At 41.7% G+C, this 20,270-nt stretch overlaps 1 protein-coding gene across 1 annotated transcript in view; it reads left to right on the top strand.

Annotated features, from left to right (window-relative positions):
- stab1 (stabilin 1) overlaps positions 1–20,270 on the top strand; it is a 54,077-nt gene that overhangs the window by 31,924 nt on the left and 1,883 nt on the right. The window contains exons 49-69 of the mRNA XM_084349317.1: positions 1,365–1,499; positions 1,596–1,655; positions 1,923–2,099; positions 2,697–2,786; positions 3,583–3,729; positions 4,206–4,262; positions 4,355–4,526; positions 4,951–5,100; positions 6,488–6,592; positions 7,372–7,488; positions 8,595–8,727; positions 8,852–8,912; positions 9,231–9,375; positions 11,265–11,398; positions 12,474–12,639; positions 14,110–14,216; positions 15,566–15,685; positions 16,246–16,380; positions 16,521–16,625; positions 18,023–18,172; positions 19,889–19,993. Of these exons, the coding sequence (XP_084205443.1) occupies positions 1,365–1,499; positions 1,596–1,655; positions 1,923–2,099; positions 2,697–2,786; positions 3,583–3,729; positions 4,206–4,262; positions 4,355–4,526; positions 4,951–5,100; positions 6,488–6,592; positions 7,372–7,488; positions 8,595–8,727; positions 8,852–8,912; positions 9,231–9,375; positions 11,265–11,398; positions 12,474–12,639; positions 14,110–14,216; positions 15,566–15,685; positions 16,246–16,380; positions 16,521–16,625; positions 18,023–18,172; positions 19,889–19,993 (2,571 nt within the window). The remainder of the gene's footprint in view (positions 1–1,364; positions 1,500–1,595; positions 1,656–1,922; positions 2,100–2,696; positions 2,787–3,582; positions 3,730–4,205; positions 4,263–4,354; positions 4,527–4,950; positions 5,101–6,487; positions 6,593–7,371; positions 7,489–8,594; positions 8,728–8,851; positions 8,913–9,230; positions 9,376–11,264; positions 11,399–12,473; positions 12,640–14,109; positions 14,217–15,565; positions 15,686–16,245; positions 16,381–16,520; positions 16,626–18,022; positions 18,173–19,888; positions 19,994–20,270) is intronic.

The following is a 20,270-nucleotide window of genomic DNA, read 5'->3' as shown; positions in this document are numbered from 1 at the left end:
GCTTATTTCAGAAAAAATATGACGATTATTTTATATATAAACATCTGTCAACTTAAAACTGGAGAAAGTTGCAGTTTGTCATAAAACTAATGAAATATAAGAAAATATGTAATTAGAGAGACTAAATACTCAACGGTCTCCTAAGTGATGATGTCTTGTTTAACATTCACCAAAACACCTAATAGAAACCTTGTGGAGCTGGTCCCGCACATTAGCAAGCTCACAAAACTGCCCAACTGTCCTTTCACATAACTGCAGTCGTCAACATGAGCAGACTTGTCGTGATTTTTACCTTTTTTAATACTTTTTCTGAGCCGAGGGGACGGCCATGAGGCAAATGGAGCTCACTGAGCAGTTTCACACAAAACTCTATGGTATGTTATTATCTTGGGGTCGATTAATTATTTGTCTCTCACCATCTCTCAAAATGTTTTTCCAGAATAAGGTCGCATGGGGCGCGTTGAAAGGAGCGTGACTTGGCCTCTTTATCGCTTTTTTTAGGTTTTAATAAAAGGAAACTTACAACAGTTTGTCATGGATCATAGCGGAGGGACCAAAGAACAGGGTTTATCCAATTAAAGGGACACTATGTAGTCTTGGAAAATAACTTCAATATTTAAAATATTAATGAGGTAATAATATTAATTAGGTGATAATACAAACTCAGAAAAACAAACTGTTCTCAGAGGAAAATAAGGTCCCTAGAACACTGTTTGAAGCTAAAAGAGACAAACACATGAAAACAAAGAGAGTTTGTTTATTTAGATTGTTTAGGCATAAAAAAATCAGTCAATGAAGATTTCTTCTGATTAAAAACGTCCCCCCCAAAACTTCATAGTGCACCTTTAAACAAACAGTAAGTTACATCCAGTGGAGTATGTAGTCCATTGTTCCCAGTGTCTTAAGGAAAGACTGCAGTTGCCTTAAAACATCCATGATAAGAATCCGCTTTAACTGCTGTTGCTCTTCAGCGTCTGTCTTCTGCAACAGAGCCAGAGTCAAACATTTCACAGGAGGTGAGTGAGTTATTGTGATTTTCAGTGGAGTATATCTTTAGTAGCTCCACATGGAACAGGTTGTCATGGAGCTGTTAGCAGACAGTGTGACCTCTGATGACATGTGTGGCTTTTTATAACTCAAAATGACTCAGGTCTGTTGACAGATAACTGTTGAGAGTGATGAGTATGCTTGAGTTAAGTTAAAAATCCCTCTCTCTCTCTCTCTCTCTCTCTCTCTCTCTCTCTCTCTCTCTCGCTGTTTGTCTTCACCTGTCTCACAATCCAACTTTCCACTCACCTCGTCTTTGTTTCTACCTGTCTGCCTCACTTCTCACTCTCTCCATCACTGTCTCTCTCTCCCTGCAGGGCTCCGTCTGGATCAACAACAGATCGAGGATCGTGAAAAGTGATTACACCACATTTAACGGTGTCATTCACCACATTGACACGATGTTGACGCCCTATAGGCTGCAGGGCAAACCAAGCATCAAGTCCAACATGGTGCGCTGAGTTCGGTTGAAATGAATAACTGATCTATGATCAATCAGGCTTTAGAGACAGGCAGTGTGACCCCTCTCTCTCTCTCTCTCTGTTTAGATGAACCTTACCTCAGCAGCTGTGTTTTATGGCTACACCCGTTTCTACAAACTCGTGGAGGTACAAAAAAGATGAAAGTATCAATAACCTGAATATCAATACAGCAGAATAACTCTGCAATGTTTTTTCCATTCAGTTTAATATTGTACAGTATTCTGAGAGTTAGCCTTATACGTATAAATGTAAACGTAATTATTAATATAAATATATATGAGGTTTGACTTGGTATCAGAGTGGATTTGGGGCAAAAAAGCCTCAATGTATTGTAACTGCATCTTATACTGCTTACTATCCAGCACTGGTCTGTACCGTGTATTCTTTGTGCAGGATGCAGGGTTACTCCCGGTGCTCGGGATGTCCATCCACCAGCCGTTCACAATGTTTTGGCCCACAGACGAGGCTCTCAACTCCCTGCCAGCTGAAAGACAGCACTGGCTCTCCAGCCCCGACCACCAAGACCTACTGGCCGCCCTCGTGAAGGCTCACATCATACGCAACTCCAAGGTAGGAGGAGGAGCGAAGATACTCATTCATACTCTGATACTCAAAAGGGACTCTTTTGATATAAAAAGTTGAATTTAAAAAGGGAAAAAGGCATCGGTATCGTTCTGCAAACTACATAGAAAAATACTTTGCACTCTTGTTTCATGAGACAGGTGCGTAGGAGGGACTAGTAGATCAAACATCGCAAGCCATCTCCCGCACACTGTCCAACTTGCAATAACACATTTATTTGCAACATTTCGGTACTAGACCTTTATCAGGCAAACCCGACGCCTGAACCTTTGCCTGATGAAGGTCTAATACTGAAGTGTTGCAAATGTATTTTTGTAAGTTAGACAGTGTGCAGATGTTTGCTTGCAATTATTGCATTTTCCCAATTACTCCTTTTGTTGAGAACATGTCAGAAAATAGTCAAAATGTAAATCACAGTTTCCCAAAAACCGCGACTCGAATGATTATCAAAGTAGTTGCTGGTTAATTGCCTCGCAAATGACTAAGCCATTGAACAGCTAATTGTTTAAACTCTACACCTGTGATCAGTGAGACGATGTGTGTGTGTGTGTGTGTGTGTGTGTGTGTGCGCATGTGTGTGTGTAGGTGATGGGTCTCAGTCAGCCGGAAAAATACTCGTCGTATCGCACCATGCACGGATCCACCATCAAGTACAGCTGTGACAAGACCATGGTGGTGAGAAAACACTCACACACATATCAAAAAAGCGGTCATGTCGGCTTCTGTATCCGGCTGTTGCTATAGTAACTGATGTTGTCTCATGTTACCATGGTGAAGTTGGAGAGAACAGTGTATCATACTGACGGCGACAACTTCCTGGATCCTCTCAAACGTTTTTTTTAAGTTTAGTGCCGGTCCAAAGTGATTCAGATCGACAGGTGACTCATTGATTGGTGATCGTTGGTGATGTCTTCCTGCTTTATCAGCACCTCATGGACCCACAGAGGAAAATCAAAGCTGTGAGACTGACAGCAGGTCATGTTGTCCTGAACATGATGTTTGTTTATCTTCTCTGTTATCAAAGAGAAATAGAGAAGGTAACTGTAACTGGACCTCACACAGTAGACATCTTGTGCTCTCATATTACAGGGTTTAGTTGCTGTGTGGTCACTATGTCACATCAGCTTTGCTTGAACTGATTTTCACTTTTTGCTCTATCAGAGAAAGTTCTCACCCCAGGCGGTGACGTGTTACTGTCATCAGCAAATGATCTCACAGAAATTTTAAACCCCAATATACAGATGGCTTTCTTCAACATTCACGATAAGCAGATAGATTTAACGATAATTAACTTGAATTCAGATCAGACAGACAAATCGAACCGAACAGATCAGATGTGAAAATGTGTTTTTTTCTATTTTATCTTGTTTTTATGCCCTTCTGTTCTGGTTGTGTTATTCTGTGAGGCTGTTTGAAAAGAAATTGATTTTAAGTTTTGTGTGTGTGTGTGTGTGTTTCTGTGAGTGTTCAGGGGGCTGTATTGATTAATGAAAACGCAGCCAAGTTAGTGGAGCGCTTCCTGACCTTCCAAGAGGGCATTGCTTATGGCATCGACCAGTTACTGGAGCCACCTGGCCTGGGAGCACACTGCGACACCCTGGAGAACAAAACCACTTACGTTAGTAGTGCTAAGAGTATTACTTTAAATACTGCTGCTGCTTTAAGACGCACAATACAAATGTTAACTCTTGCATTAGTTTATGATAAAATAATTACTGTTATTATTACAACTATTTTTACCTCTGTTTAGGGCTGTAAACATATTTATTTATTATTATATGTGTATTCATTTTACCATGGGCTCTTAGGGGATTGACTTGCTTTCGGAGCCAGCCTCAAGTGGAGGAACTTTAAGCCCCTTCAGTAACTCTTGAATGATGACAAGTGAAAAGACAACCCTGAAAATGAATATACTGTATAATTTGATACAGACACAACAGAAAGAAGCTTGGAGAGCTATTGTGAATGACTCGCTTCTGCCATGTCTCCACTACTGCAAATACCGTTACCATACAGCTTTGTTGTTAACTCGATGTCAGTCTTGGTCCTCGTATTGGAAGCTGGACTGAAGTTTTCTGTCTTTAAATGTCTCAGGGACGCTGTGGTCGCTGCATCGTCCCTCCATCGTGCCCCTTCAGACACCAGGACACGGTAAAATCTCTGCTTAAAAAAAATCTTCACATTATCAGCCTGTTCAATACATAAACTATGCAGAGATACATCTCAGTCCTGCCGTCTTCCAGGGAAAGACGGAGAGTTGTAATAACTATCGCTCCAGGTTTGGGGGAAGTTACCATCTCGACTGGTATGGTGGCCTGGGCAGTTCTTTTGGCCGAAGGGGCTGTAAGAGGGTTTGTCAGTATCCCTCCTGGGTCCAGAAATGCTGCAAAAACCACTACAGCCGAGATTGTCAAGGTATGTAAGGAAGGATGGAAGGACGGCACGTAGAGGAAATGCTCCTGCTGTCCCACAGCTTGGTTTATAAATCCTCACCTGAGGCAGATTGGGTATAAGTGTGAAAACGTCTCCAGAAAACGTTTGGTTGGTTTTGTGTTGGTTATGAACATCTTTGTCGGAGTGTATTTTTCTTAATGGCAGACATTTTGACCTGTCGTAGTGTTAAAGGTACAGTTCATCGCAATATCAAAGTCATTTATCTCTTACCTTTGTCCTGTTTAAAGTTATAAATTACGTGTGTTTGACAAACCAGAATGTCAGCCATGATACGGAGTATATGGTTTGACGCACCGTGACAGTTTAGCGTCTCTTTTGTAACCAGGGAGCAGCCTCCTTGTCCTCACTGTGTTTTCTGATTCCCCGCCTTGCTCGTGTGTTTCAGTTTGCCCAGGTGGCGTGGAGGCCCCTTGTAGCAACCACGGTGACTGCGATGATGGCTTGCGTGGTTCTGGGGGATGTCGGTGCCACACAGGATTCAGAGGAAAAGCCTGCGAACTGTGCTCCACCGGCTTTTATGGCCCCAACTGCACAGGTAGACCATGAACAGGAAAAACACACAGTCGGGTTGGATTTTAAGCCAAAGTAGAAGCTGATGAAGCTGGTGAATCTGGGCAAAGACTGGGCGGTGATGGGAAGGTGGAGGGCGCTTGCAAAACAGCAGCATGAATGAACTAGAGGAAGGAGATTTAAAAAGACAGCAGCAAGATGATGGGCTGACAATGAAGGTGTCTCGCTGTGCTGTTGGACAGATGTGACCGGCTGACGTGAGCAGCTGATATCAAGTGACGGCCCCAAATACTGACAGGTCATTCAGAGTGAGCATCAGTGAGAGGGGTGAATGAAAGGATAGTAAGAGAAATAATCTAAGGACTGAGGAGGCGAAAGAGTAGTCTTCCTGTTTGAACTTTCGCTAGAGCTTCATTTTACTAGTTAATGTGGGATTTTCTGACAATCACAAGGACACGTCGAGGCAACACGTACTAGCCAATCACAGCACAGTGGAATGGGACTAAAAAGAAATCACTTATTAATTGATTAACTAATTAATAACCCAACCTAGCCTGTACACACGTAGCCAACATAGTTACAGTGTAACCCCTCACGATTATAATGACAGCTATACAGCCATAACGGACATGAGAACTTTTTTTTATCCTCAATTAAGGCTTTTTAATGAAGTCGGCGTACAGTCTCACCCCCATCAGCTCTTCTGCAGTCTGTCGCTATGGCAACGCTCCATACTCACCATCACACAGCTGGGTGTGTTTCCAGCTCAGGACAAACCCGCCAGCTGTCTCCAGTCAGAGTCACCGGCTGCTGATCGTCTTCTGTTTAGTTTCAAACTTGTTTGCCAACACACGAGTCTCCTCGCTGCGGAGAGGAAGCAAGTCAGAGGTGTGAATCAGTTGCGAATTCAAAAAAACTCTTGGTTGTCGCAGTGGGGACCAAAACCGGTCACCATGGTTACTAAATTAATCAGAAACTGATCAAAGTCGGAGTGTAAACTGATTTAAACTGCTGAATGTTTCATCGGGTTTCCACAAAATTACATTTCTAGCTTCAGCGTCGCTGCCAGCCGAGCACACAGCAGATTTTGAATCTTTGTGATTGGATGTTTGTCACTGAAGTGCACCTTGGGAGTTGAAGTTAAATTCCTTCCTTGGTGTTTTATTCGCACATGCTTGTACATTTGACTTTTACAGATATTTTCCAACACAGTTATGAATTCATATTTTTGTACTGGCGGCTCAATCGAGAATGTTTCACGTCTGTCTGTGCCTCAGAGAGCTCCCAGTCACCTGAGATTGTCTATGAAGAAAACTACTGTTACTGCAGGAACCCTGACCGACTGAAAATACTCCTCCATCCTCACAACTCTTTTGTCACGGAGGTTGAGTCATGTTATTTCTCTTTCTCAGCCTGCAGCTGTGGGCGGCAGGGATGGTGTGATGAGGGCATTGAAGGTTCTGGGAAGTGTGACTGTAAACCGGGCTGGAAGGGTGATCACTGCGAGATTGATATAGGTGAGTTTCCCTCCTGAATGTGAGGAATACATGTGATGTTGTAGGATACTGAAAGGGTCAGTCTGGTGATTTTCTGTATCTTTCTCATCATCAACAAATCCACGAATGGACCAAAACTAACCATGTGTGAGTCCGTCTCCTGATACTTTGACTTTGCCCCAAGCACATTTAAGATGTAAATCTTTAAAAACAGCTTACAAATATTATAGTTTGATTTCTAAAAAAACAAAAGGAGTTGTGCAAAACATTTGTTAAAATACATTAGTGAGCTCTTCTCCCGTGCCAAGATAATCCATCCATCTGACAGATGTGTCATATCAAGATGCTGACAGGTGTGCTTGAGGCTGGTCACCATAAAAGACCACTCTGAAATGTTCAGTTTTATCTTGAAAATAAAAAACAAAATTGTCAGGCACTAAACTATAGATTTCACATGACCAGGGCTACATTTTGAGACATGGAGGATGGGGTTACGGGTCAGATCAGTCAGTGTCTGTTGACTCATTGCCTCATGCAGTGTGACACATCTCTTCACATAGTTTATCGGGTTGTTGATGGTCTGTGGGATGTTAAAACAGCTTTTAACTACTTTGTGCTCAAAATTTAGGAGAAATTATTCATTTGTGTGCATGAAAGAGTCTTTAATCTCAACATTTTATCTTTTTAAAATTAGTTGAGAGGCTTGTGCAGCCCTTTAGATAATTCTGTTCACTCTTGTTTTTGGTTTACTGATCTAAACCTCCTTCATTGATGAATCATCCATTTGTCTGTCTGTCCAGGCTCCATCCCAGAGGAGTGCCTGCAGTGCCACGCTCAGGCCGACTGTGTGCCAGGTGTTGGTTGTCAGTGTAAAACTGGTTTTCAGGGGAACGGCACCTTCTGCAGTCCAGAGCCACGTGAGTGTTCTGCAGCTCAGGACGATTTATCAGCCGGAGCATTTTTGTCTGCACGATGATAGCGATTTTTTTAATAACACATATAAAACAACCAGAGCATGGTAATGGTGTCGTAAAAATAATACATTGAAGAAAGATCTTTGCTATGAAAGATTGAGAAATTGGAAACGGTATAAAACTCTGACCTTCAAAACTTGACAATTAAAACTAATTGTTTGGCTGAAGGCCTGCTGCAGGATGTCAGGTCAGCCTGACCCTGCTGTGGCTCGAACAAACAATTTTTTCTCATTCAAACAAAAAAAGGTGTGAATATGAAGCGGTTCAGCTTTGAGGGAGTTCACAACTGTAGCTCTTCTTTCACAAATCTCTGGCACAAGCTTACATAAACTTTGATTGAGTCTTCAGACTGCTGTTGTCTTCCCTGAGATGCTCTGTCAGGTCTGGAGCACAGCCAGCTTCTCTTCCTGCTTGTTTTCAGATTTTTGCCTCCAGTCTGGTCTCTAGCAGTGAAACATATGATCAGGTGGTTTGAGGCAATACGTGTGACATTTGTAAGACTGATTAACTTCAGTTTCCACACCCGGTAATGATGCAGCTGGTCTCAACATGGCTGCAACAGAAGGTGATGAGGATGGGGGAGGGGAGGCGAGGCGAGGCTCGCTTTCTTCAGGTGTCTGTGTGACTGTTTTTTTTCCTACATGCCGAACAGTGTTAATCCAGTCTGGATATAAAAACCTTCAAAAGATGAACGGCCGCACTTAAACTTCAATATTTCATTTAAAATCCAATGTGATAGAGTGCAGAGACAAAACAATAAAAAGTAAATCAAAATACATTAAAACTGATATATTTTCCTTATATTGTATCTTTTCTCTGTTCAAAAATAAATTGCGTAAAAATGATACAAATCTGTAAAATGTGAGTTATGTGTATTGATATCTGCTGTTTGCTCCCAACATTGTGTGTAATAATGAAATGGATGTGTAAACATGACGATGACACACACACACACACACACACACACACACACACACACAGATCATCATCTGTCACTCGCTCTGACATGAACCCACCGTGTGACGACTGTTTTATTAACCACTCTGCAGCCCCAGACCTCTGCGCAGAGTACAATGGCGGCTGTCACCTGAACGCAGACTGTAACCAGACGGGACTGATCGTCAACTGCACCTGTCAAAGTGGTTACCAAGGAGACGGCTACTCCTGCCAGCCCATCAACAGGTGGGCGTGGCACATCCTTTTCTATGAATTAAGTCTCTGTTTCACTTCTGTGGTTTTCTCCTCTGAACAAAGGAGCTTTTATGTGAATGTTAGAGACGTGACATCAGGATGTTTCTCTGTCCAGGTGTGTTGAAGAGCAGAACGGGGGCTGCAGTGACTTTGCCTCCTGCAAGTTCACCGGTCCAGTGAGTATAAACTGTTGTTTATCTTTTTCTTTAAAACCTTTTTGTTCATCGTTGTTTTCCTGTGTTATCAGAGTTTAACAATGAAGAGAATGTGTGTTTTTTGTTTGTTTTATGTTGGACAAATTAACCTAAATAGGTTTCTTATTATGCCTGTAATATGACATAACATCTTACATACTGTACATATAAAATGCTCCAGTAGTGGTTCAGTAAACAGTTGGATGAAGGGGGAGAAACAGGATCATTGAGGAATAACATCTCAACGCGTAACCTCAATTCCTGCTTTAAACCGATCACTCAGTAATCTGGTTCTTCCAGAACGAGCGTGACTGCGAGTGTCTGCCGGGGTACGTGGGTAATGGAGTCCAGTGTCTGGAGAAGGTGGTGCCCCCTGTTGATCGTTGCCTGGAGGACAACGGAGGCTGTGACCCTGTGGCCACCTGCAAGGACCTGCATTACCATGGTAACTAGGGCTGGGCATTATGTTGATATTACATACGATTTTGGATATGGTGATATGTCATAAACGTGACAAGTGCTGTCTTCCCTGGTTTTAAAGGCTGCGTTGCAGTAAAGTGATGTCATTTTTTTTTAACCTACCAGTCTTTTCGACTAGTTCTAACACTTTTCTATACTCACTCGGTCATTATATCCACATTACTGATTACTATTTATCCAGAATGTCAATGTGTTAATATTTTGTGAAAGTACCAACAGTCATCCCTACAATATTGAGGTATTTGGTCATAGCATTTATAAAGTGCTTTTATCAGAATCAGTGTTTTTAAACAATCTAAAGTGACTCGTAACTAAAGTCATCAAATAAATGTAGTGGAGTAAAAGGTACAATATTTGCCTCCAAATCTCGTGAAGTGGAAGTATAAAGTAGCAGAAAATGGAAATACTCAAGTAGAGTACAAGTATTTCAACATTTTACTGAGGCACAATACTTGAGTAAATGCATCACTGCTTTGTAGTAACAAATCAGTAACAAGCTGACAATCCATTATGTCCAAAGTATCCATTTTGTGTCACCATGGTAACACTAGACAGACCAGACCAGCACATACAGGTAAATCGTCATGGCTGCGCACTATCCTATAGATGTTAAATAAATCTGGCGATTGACGATGTGTTCAGATAACAAGTCTGTATAGATTCCTTTTCTGTTGAACAAGCCTTTGTCTAATAGACACGTCTAATGATAGTGTTGATTGGTCAGTCGTCATGCTCCTCCAGTCTCCCCCACCCAAGGAGATGATTGACCCAGCACAGTGGCCAGATGTTGTTGTCTGTAAATGATCCACCTGTTAATTGCCAACTGTTAAATCCGGGCCTTAGGCTGAGATTTAGTGAGAGACGAGGCTATCCACCAGTCAGAAGTAGTTGTTTCAGGTTTCTTATCTAACATTATTAAATGACGAAAGCTAGTTACTACGTATTGTTATCAAAAAGAAATGTACGCCTTTCTTTGGAGCCTCACACATTGTTACTGCTCTCTTCATGAGATCTCTTTTCTTTATAAAAGGGATAGTGGATTGGAGATCTGGATTTGTTTGTTTATTTGTTTTGCAGCTTTTCAGCCATTTCCCATTTCTATCATTATGTGATAGCGCTTTCCACCTAAAGGGGGCGCTGCCTTGGTGGTTGGCTCTTGATGACCTGATGGCAGTCTGGTCTATTAAAGGTGTTACATCAAAATGAACCATAGCTGCAGTGTAATCATGAGTATAATTGCCTCTGCTGAGCAGGCGCCATCTTGGTTCCACAGCCTACTCCATTGATGTTGGCGTGGTAACGGGTAATTCTCCAGCAGGTGACGCTATAACGTCCAATCTTACGATGGTGACGTAATGAAGAACTTTGTTTCTTAGTTGTGGGTTTGAATAGTGTTTTTTTTTTTCTGGGATTGGTAAACAAACGTCAACAAGCACTCAGCTGGCGTACAGCAGGCAACGCCCGGAGCTCGTGGAGGCCCAGAGCTCGTTAAGGGGGCATGAGCTCATTAGTGCTCATTATACATGAAGCTCGTTAAGGCTGAGCGCCTGTTAATACCCAGAGAAGGTTCCTACCTGGAGCTCATTAATCAGGGCGTATTCATGATGCAGAGGTCATGACTTGATACATACTGCAGTTCTGTGGTCAAAGTTCATTATGTTTTTAATGAGGCAAACCAACACCTCACAGCCAATCAGAGACCAGTAATTTATTTTGCTGTTTTATAATCCAATTAATCAGTTTAAACATTTAATATCAGTAGATTGTTTCATCCTAACTTCAATGGATTGCCTTTTGTTGTCAGATGCAGAGATTAAAGTGTTAGGTAAAGTTAACATAGGTGTTGTGGTTCAGCCAACACAGCTGGAGTGTTCCACCTGCGCTCTCCAGAGGGGAAGTACAAGATGAACTTCAGTCAGGCTGACGCCGCCTGCCAGGCCGAGGGCGCAACGCTGGCCAACTTCACACAGCTGGGAAACGCACAGCAGGTAAACCCACCTACAGAAGGCGTTTCCATGGAGACGCCACACAGGTCAATACACCTCACTCATACATACACATACAGTATTTCTAGTTGTTTTTAGTAGAGAATGAGTCTGACCAGCACCTTGAACTTTTTAATTCCTTGTTTGAGTGACTAAAAAAACTACAGATGATGATGATGATGATGTGACATTTGTGTTGGGCTCTGTTTTCGTACATTTGGAGAACAATAATTGTAGGCCAGGGCACCGCTGTAGCACCACAGTACTTGTACAGCCCTGGTAAAATGTTGTGTTCATGATCAACAATCGCCACCAGCATCAGAAACATGTACTGTAGGTTAAATCTCAAACAACCAATCATAGTCCCCGGTCAACGTGCTGTCTCAGTAGCTGAAGTGCATCTACACATTAGCATCGTTGTGGTGTAATCTCAGAACCGGTACATGTAGTTTCAGGTGGTATGACGTCATATAATGTATAAATCTCGCTTTACTTTCAGTAGTTTTTGATGTATCTGACTATAAACCGAGGAATCCCTGTCTGTCTGTTATTTTTACTGAGGACACCAGGGAGTGGTGCAATTTGGACATGTTCAGGATTTAAGTTTGTAGTTTTGAAGAAGGAATTCAAACTCAGAATTATAATATTTACAACATTAATGTAAGTAAAACAGTATGAAACTGTGAAGTCCTTTAAGGTCGGTTTGTTTATTCTGTTTATTAAGTCATGAAAACAAAGCGACTTCATTTATTTAGTTTGTTTACACATAGAAAGAAATCAGTCAGTGATCTTTCTCTTGTGATTAAAATTTATTTCCCAAAACGACATAGTGCACTTTTTATCGAGTCGGTCCAGATGAGCCTGAGCAGTTCAGGAGGCTTAAGGCTAGAGCTGTAAACCCCTCACATTACCAGATAATCTGTCCTGAACAGCGTGTTTTGAACAGCATGTCTTAAAAACCTCTTCCAGTTAATTGTGGGTATTATTTTCCTCTTCCACCTGTTCTGATCGCAGCAGTCCATGCTGGGACTTGTGATCCACCATTTATCCTGCTGTTGTTGTTCTCTGGCCCTGACAGCTGGGGATGCATCTGTGCGTGGCCGGCTGGATGGAGGGGGGCAAGGTGGGATACCCGACCCGCTTCCCCTCAGCCAGGTGTGGGGACTACCATGTGGGCCTGGTTATCTACAAAGAACCTGTGGACCAGAGCTCCAAGTACGACGCCTACTGCTACAGGCTCAAAGGTATGTCAGCAGCACAGTCTCTGTGTGAAGACAGAGGCAGGTTTTCATAAACGCTCTGTTGTTTTTATCACTGGAGGGTTTAGTTCCTGAACAGTGTTTGTTGTGTTAACGTGTTATTGTTTAGTCTGCTGCAGCATCACAGAGCTCTCTGGGGACTCAGCTCCGACACAAACAGGCTGTTTTTGTTGGTTTTATAGTCCAGAGCTGCAACTAACAATTATTGTCATTATTTGTTCTGCCACTTGTACTTTTAACTAATGGATTCATGTCAGAATATGGTAAAGCAGATGCATGACAAGTTTCCAGAGCTCCAGGCAACAGTTTACAATATTATTTAGTTTGGTTTATTGACAATATTGTAATATCATATTTGTACATTCCAACGTATCAGATGTAGTCAGGGACTTAATTCCATCTGTGTTTGTGTTGATGGAGAAGTCGATGTCCGACATCATAAGAAATGTTAAAAAAAGAGAGCTAAGCACTCCAAATATATCAAACAAGGCAGGAAATAATTAAAAAGCCTTTATTAAAGTGGCTAAATGGTGTTTGGAGCCCTGATGAAGGCCTACTGATCAAAACATGTTGGCTTTTTTAATGACCTTTTAATAATTAAGCCCCTATAAAAAAGGATTTTTAATTATTTCCTTCCTCGCTTGATACATTTTCTTATATTCGGAGTGCCTGGATTGCCTCAGGTTTTTGAAGCTTTTTACTGTTTTTCCAGAGCACTTGACAGTTTTTATCTACACTGAATTACGAAGAGCAACCAGCCATGTCTTTCTCATTGTAAACAGTGTTGTTTACTTTGTTTCTGTCCATTGGTTTATCAATTAGTTTACAAATTGTTTCAGCACCGATGTAATAATTTAATTATTTGGTGCAATACACTTATACAACAGATCAATGCATTAAATTTGTGTGAGGCAGTGAGTCTAACGGCTTAGAGTGTAGAATAGAGTTTAATTCACTGCAGCAGGAGTGAATAGTGAGAGTAACGTGACGTGCCAGATTGTTTGTTACACAGAAAGTTTTGTTTGGAAAAGGGCAGGAACTTTACTTGGCAGGTGATTGGACGAACCATCAGTCCATCACCGTCTAACACAAGAAGTTAAGCATCATTTCCATCAGGAACATCCTTCAGTGAAGTTCTTCTCTCCTCTTTATAATGAAATATACTCGAGTTATGATGCAACTGATGCTAAAGCAGCTAAGCTAACCTCTTTAAGAGCCGCCATTGTTGTTCTCAAAAGCTTCCCCCAGAGCCGTCGCTCTAACCCATGGCTGTAGCTGCCAGTAGTTACACAAAGGACAGTGAATGGTTGAAACACTGTGGTCCAGACACAAGGGCATAGCTTGAAGCCCGTCGAGATGGATTCATTATCTCTCAAATCAACACAGGAAACACACATGATGCTGCACACAAAAACACACTGTTAGTCATGTCTGTATGTTTGTGTGTGTGTGCAGATGTGTCATGTACGTGTCCCGCCGGCTACGTGGGAAACGGCGACTTCTGTAACGGCGTCCTGAGCAGCGTCCTCGCAACATACAGTAACTTCTCCATATTTTACAAGGTGAGTGTGACAGTCGGACCATTTACTGTAGTGGTAATACAACAAAACAATATACATACTGTTTAATTTCACTCAGAACTACCAGTGCAAACCTGCTGGTGGCGATCCTCTTCTCTCTCCCCGTCTTTGGATCTTTGTAACAGAGTTCATGGCAGTCAACAGTCAACAAACTAAAAACATTCCTAACTCAACACTACTGAAAAACTTTAAAAGCACAGAAATACAGAAACACTGGCATGTAAAATAACCAAAACGGTTGCAGCTGTTGCAGAAAACAGTGTGTCCCATCACTATCTTGAGTAAAAAAAAAAAAAAGTGCTTGATTTATGACAAGTACAGAATACAAAACAGCTTATCTGTAGACATCATGTTCCGACTTCCTGGGTCTGATCCAGGGTGGTTTCATCATGGAGTCATTTCTTCTTCGTCCTCAGACAAAGAGACGTTGTTTTAGTCTTTGTAACAGAATAGTGACAATGTAAACACTGTATCAACAGCTGTTTTTAGCATAAAAACTAGGTGACAGTAGAAAGCAACATGTACTCTACAAAGCAGACGACATAATACAACAAGAACTTTAAACTTAACACGAATTAGTACATTTTTGAATCAGTATACAGTATATTCATGTTAAGATATACTAGTATAAAAAGACAGCAGGATGTTGTTAATCAGATGTTGGTGAGAGACAACACCAGCGTCACCTCCTGAAGGTAACTGAGCTTTGGAAGACTTCCAGCCAACAATGAGACGTTTTTAAAAAAGGAGCTGGAGGAGGGTTCAGTCCAAGGTCTGGCTTATAAAAGAGATTAAAGTGTGGAGCTCTAAAAATACAAAACTGTGAGGATGAACTTGTGAACTACAGATGTCTTCAGGTTTTGTAGTTATGGAGGAAGGTTGAAAAGCTCAAAGCTGTTGTGTTAGCAGAGCTGAAAGTGGTCGATTTTAGCCTCGTCTCTGTATTAGTTTACAGTTCTGTTGTCTGTGCAGGAAGTGCTGTTTTGTCTTTTAACTTCCTGTTTACAACAAAAGCAGGATAGTGTCGCATTGTCCAGATTAGCATCTGCTGTTTGTGATTAAATGTTTTTTTTATTAAACGTCTAAATAAAATGAGACTTGACAGCAGTCAGAGAAAAATCACCCACCATTTATATAAATGTGCTAATTAGATGAGTTCTTCCCCAAAATACCAGGATCAGTTGTTACTGGTACACTAGTCATGGCTGATCAACATGTGTTGGTATTTGTGTGTTTTAGAGTCACACTGGACACACATTCACAAGAAATGTATAAATCTGAATAACTTCACTGTCCTCTCTCTCTCTCTCTCTCTCTCTCTCTCTCTGTAGATGTTGTTGGACTATAGCGGCTCGTCGTCGGACGGCAAACAGCTTGTTGATTTTCTGTCTCACAGGACGTCCGAGGTCACGTTGTTTGTTCCTCATAACTCCGGCTTCACCCAAAATAAGGTGCAGCCCAACCCTTCAATCATAATTACTTATCCATTAACCCAACATTTAAAGTTGTAGCTCAACGACGCATAATAATAATAATAATATTGCCTTCAAGGAAAAGTTAGTAGTTATAATTTTAATACTGTTAGTTTTGTCTTATTACATTTTCTCATGATAACTACGTCTGTATTCTCAGTAGCCAGTGACAACTCACCCGTCTGATTGGAAAATATTTAGAGCAAGCGACCACTGTGTTTGTTCTGCAAATTAGATGAAGCTACGAAGTCTGAGTACTTTTTTATTTATACTTGGAACATGTGCTACAGAGTTTTATTGAAGCATGCTTCAACTATGTGCTTGGATTTTCAAGAGACCGACAGATCCACACTGATATCTATTAACCTTTACTTTATAGTTCCTAATTAAATTGTAAACCTTTACAACTCAATTGGTCCAATCAGAATACCAGCAGGTTCCAAGTGGCCGAGCTGTCAATGAAATCTAATCTATGTCAATGTACTGTGTGTGTGTGTGTGTGTGTGTGTGTGTGTGTGTGTGTGTGCCCGCGTGTTTAGACTCTGTCTGGTAGAGATCTTGAGTATCACATCACAGCCAATCACAGCAGACGGCCATTCAAGGATCTGAAACACAAGGAAGTCATCATATCAAGGCTTGGGTTCAACCTGACTGTTACCCACGGCAACAACGAGGTCAGACACTCATTCACACACACACACACACACACCTCCCAGGTTTATGAATCCAATGAAAAGATGAGATATTTTTATTTTATTAAAAATAATAATAATTATTATTATTATTTTATGTCTTGTACTTGATCTCTCCTCAGAGCTATAAGCTGGTGAACCAGCGGCTGCTGTTGGATTGGGACATTCCTGCTGTAAACGGGATCATCCACGTCATCGAGGCCCCGCTGACAGCGCCCCCCGCACCAGTGGGTGAAAATAATTTATCCCAGAGTTGCTTTACAATTATGCCGCGTTCAGACCAAGTAACGTGAATAAAAATAAACGAGAAACACATCGGTATGAACCCAAAACGAAGATATTTCTAGGTGATCTGACTGCAATAAATACACATACACAACAAAACACATTTTAACTTGAAAGTAATTTAATCCTGGTAAAACCTTCTTGCTCTCTAGGGAGAAACTGAAATTTTGTCGCACTGAAACCAAAACTTAAGTCGTCGCTAGCGGTGAGATATAACGTTTGCCGCATCGTCAGCAGCTGCAGTTCTGACCACAGCCACCAGGAGGCGTCGTGAAGCCTGTCCCTCCGGTCTGAAGCACTTCCTGTAAGAACGTCCTGTCCGTTGTTGCCAGGCAACAGCTACAGTTGTGGGCAGAGAGCAGATGGCTGTGTTTAGTTTTCAGGAAATGAAGATTCAGTCAGCTTCAGTTAACACTCTGATAACATCACAACTCTGATCAATATTCATGACCTGAGACACAGACGATGATGCAGACTAGATCACAAGAGATTAATCTGAATTAAATGATTTTATTCCCCCAAAACGTTCACAGTTCGCCTCATTTCCACTCGTGCTCATTCCCTCCACGTACTGACTGTGGACAGTTGCTTTGACTCATTTTGATCTCAGAAGTGAAGTACGAACTTTAAAGAAAGGGTTAAAGTTATCTGTGATATTATCGCCCACATGAATTGCAAATTGACTCAATTGTTTCGCTCATGTTCTGTCTGAATAGTTCTGTATCAGGATCTCCCGTATTTGGATCGAGTGGCTGGTGAACCCTACGGTGTAAAACTTAGTAGCCTGCAGCTGTTACTACAGTGTGACGATCCATATCCTGTACGACCACATGATTACAGTGATGTTGACGCAGCTGAAGGATGAAAAGTCACATTTTGGCTATTATCACAGGTCAGGATGTCCTGTTGTGACGTTGCAGTGGAGAGGGAAATGAATGAGAATGAATGTGATTAAGCTCTGGAAAGACTACATGGCATGATGATAAATAACTGTGTTGTGTTGTTACACTGTCGACGTCACACATCGCACCTATAAACGTTCAGACTTTGGCTGAATCCAAATTTCCACTCTCTGGACTTGCGGACTCAGCCCTCGTGGACTTGAGTCATACGTACCGTGACGTATTCACTGTCATGACGTCAGGTCTGCGAGTGCCTGAGACCACGAGGCAAGTCTAACAGAGTCACGTCTCCATGCCAACAGTACAGCACAGTGTGGCTGCCATGGTAATAGGTGCTGGACAGATAACGTGTGTGAGTGCTGAGGGTTAAAAGGTTTCATGTGATGTCCTCATATCTCCATTAATTCTCATTTGTTTGTGTTTGTCGAACCTGTCAGATCTCCCACCATGATGCACAAAGCCACGCCCACAAGACTGGCACTGTGTCGGCCATCTTGGTGTCTTTGTTGCTGCTGTGTGTGCTGGCTGTGCTCGGCTACTACGTCTTCAAACACAAGACCGACGCCTTCCGCTTTCACTACTTCAGAGTGAGACACACACACACACACACACACACACACACACACACACACACACTCCCATCTCTGAAGTTCAAGAAAGCATGCTCTGAAGTCAAACGTTAGAGGTCCATAAACTCAGTTATGTGAAGTAATGAAGTACAAATACTTTGCTACTGTACAAAGGTAGATTTGTCAGGTATTTGTACTTGTATTTTTCAGACAACTTTTTACTTTTCCTCCCTACATTTGAAATGTATATATCTGATATATCTGATTTGTATATGTATATATCACATACATCATATCTGCACTTTCTCCTCCCCACATTTTCAAAAACAGGCTCGTTGCTTTAGTTTTGATGCATTTGAGGGGAATTATCGATTATTATTATTTTGTGTCATTGCACGCCCCTTTCCCAACATCACAAGACTGATTTCAACCTATCAGTGCACTTCACGCACAGCAGACGCAGCAAGACGAAACAGACAGAGAGCGAGACTGGAATGGGGAGAAAAGGCGTGTTAGTGTCTCATATCTGCAGAGACCCTGCAGCCCTCTGTCTGGATTTTCTTATTTTCTCACCTGTTGCTGCTCAGGAAGCTTTACCAACCCAAATTGTGGCTATTTGACATGCTGGGAATGAGACTCAACAATCAACTATCTTTGTGGAGCATACCCCAATATCCCCAACCAAATTTGTGTAAATATTGCGGGGAAATTCCTTCATAAAGAAGAACAGTCAAGATTGTCTATTTTTGTCTTTTCTAATATTACAAGTAATAGAAGAAGCAGTGCACAACAGATGTTGGAGGCAAGATTCTCCATGAAACAAAGGAGCCTCTAACATTTATGGTCTTAAGCTGATTGGTCCCCTGTGAAGTCATGCATTAAGATAAGAGGAGAAAAAAGGGAGTTTTGGACAAACTGCAGAACAGCAGTAAATTGTAGCTCATGCCCCAGACTGTGACAAGCCAAGGTCCATCTGTAAGAAAGAAGGCACTCTGTTCTGTTCAGTCTGTCAGCACACCAGTAAAGATTAGATGATATTATGTGGTTGACTGGAGTAAAGCACATTTATGTGATTTTAGCTGAAGCTTAACGTGATGAAATAAATAACCATTCCTCCAAAATATGTGAGCGTTTCTACGCTTGCTGTTCATTTTCACGATATTTCTATTGTGCTCCAAAACAGCAAGTTGTCCTGTTTCCCTCAGGCCCGTGTAGGAGAGGTTTTGCCTCAAAGGTGTGTAATGAAACAAACATGCATCCGTGTTCGTTGTGATGACGTAATGTCCATGACAACGTCTGTGAAGCCTCACTTAGACACTTGTTAGCAACCACGGTTTTTAGGACATATAAAAGCTTTATAATTAAATTGTGGGACATTTAATGATGTATTTTATGTTGCAGAACAAAATGTGTAAATATCTTCAGCCTGTAGTAACTAGACCTTATTTCAGGCATTTTAACAGGCAGGTTTTGTTCAGTAGAAAGAAAATAGTTCCTACATCAAACTTCTCACAACAAGGTCTTTTCAGTTGTATAAGCTGAGTGCCATAGTTCCATTATATTTGAGGGAAAGCAGACATCTCTGCAGCCGATATTTCCATAAACTGCAACTCACATCAAAACAACAGATGAATAAATAACACTACTGATCAGAGGAAACCTCTGTATTTGTATGTGTTTCATATGCTGTGTGCTTACAGCTGATAGTCATTCCTGTTGTTTCCTCTGTGACAGAATGAGGATGAGGACGGTGCGACGGGCGGCAGGAAGAAGCCCACGCTGGTCTCCATCCCAAACCCTCTGTACAGCGGCTCCAGAGCCTTCAGCGAGCCGTTTGGGGTGAGTTGCTCAATCAGAGTCTGTCAGAGTCGCTGTGAAACTGGAGAGTGGAATATCTTCGTTATTACATTTATATTTATTAATATATTTATTATTATTATTTGGAGACACCAGTGAACGGCCGCTGACCGTCGCTTTCACCGTTTAAAATGAAGGGAGGGTAACTCAACAAGGAAGCGCAGTCCGGGAGCAGTATAAGGAGGAAATCCTGTACTAAATAGACTAAATAGACTTCAGGCCTTCACACGCCAATTCAGTTATTGTCGTCCAATATTGC

The sequence above is a fragment of the Pagrus pagrus genome (assembly GCF_965226575.1).
Source record: "Pagrus pagrus genome assembly, chromosome: 3".
Classification (NCBI taxonomy): Eukaryota; Metazoa; Chordata; class Actinopteri; order Spariformes; family Sparidae; genus Pagrus; species Pagrus pagrus.
The sequence above is the reverse complement of the archived record's forward strand: the minus strand, read 5'-3'. Positions and strand labels throughout refer to the sequence as shown.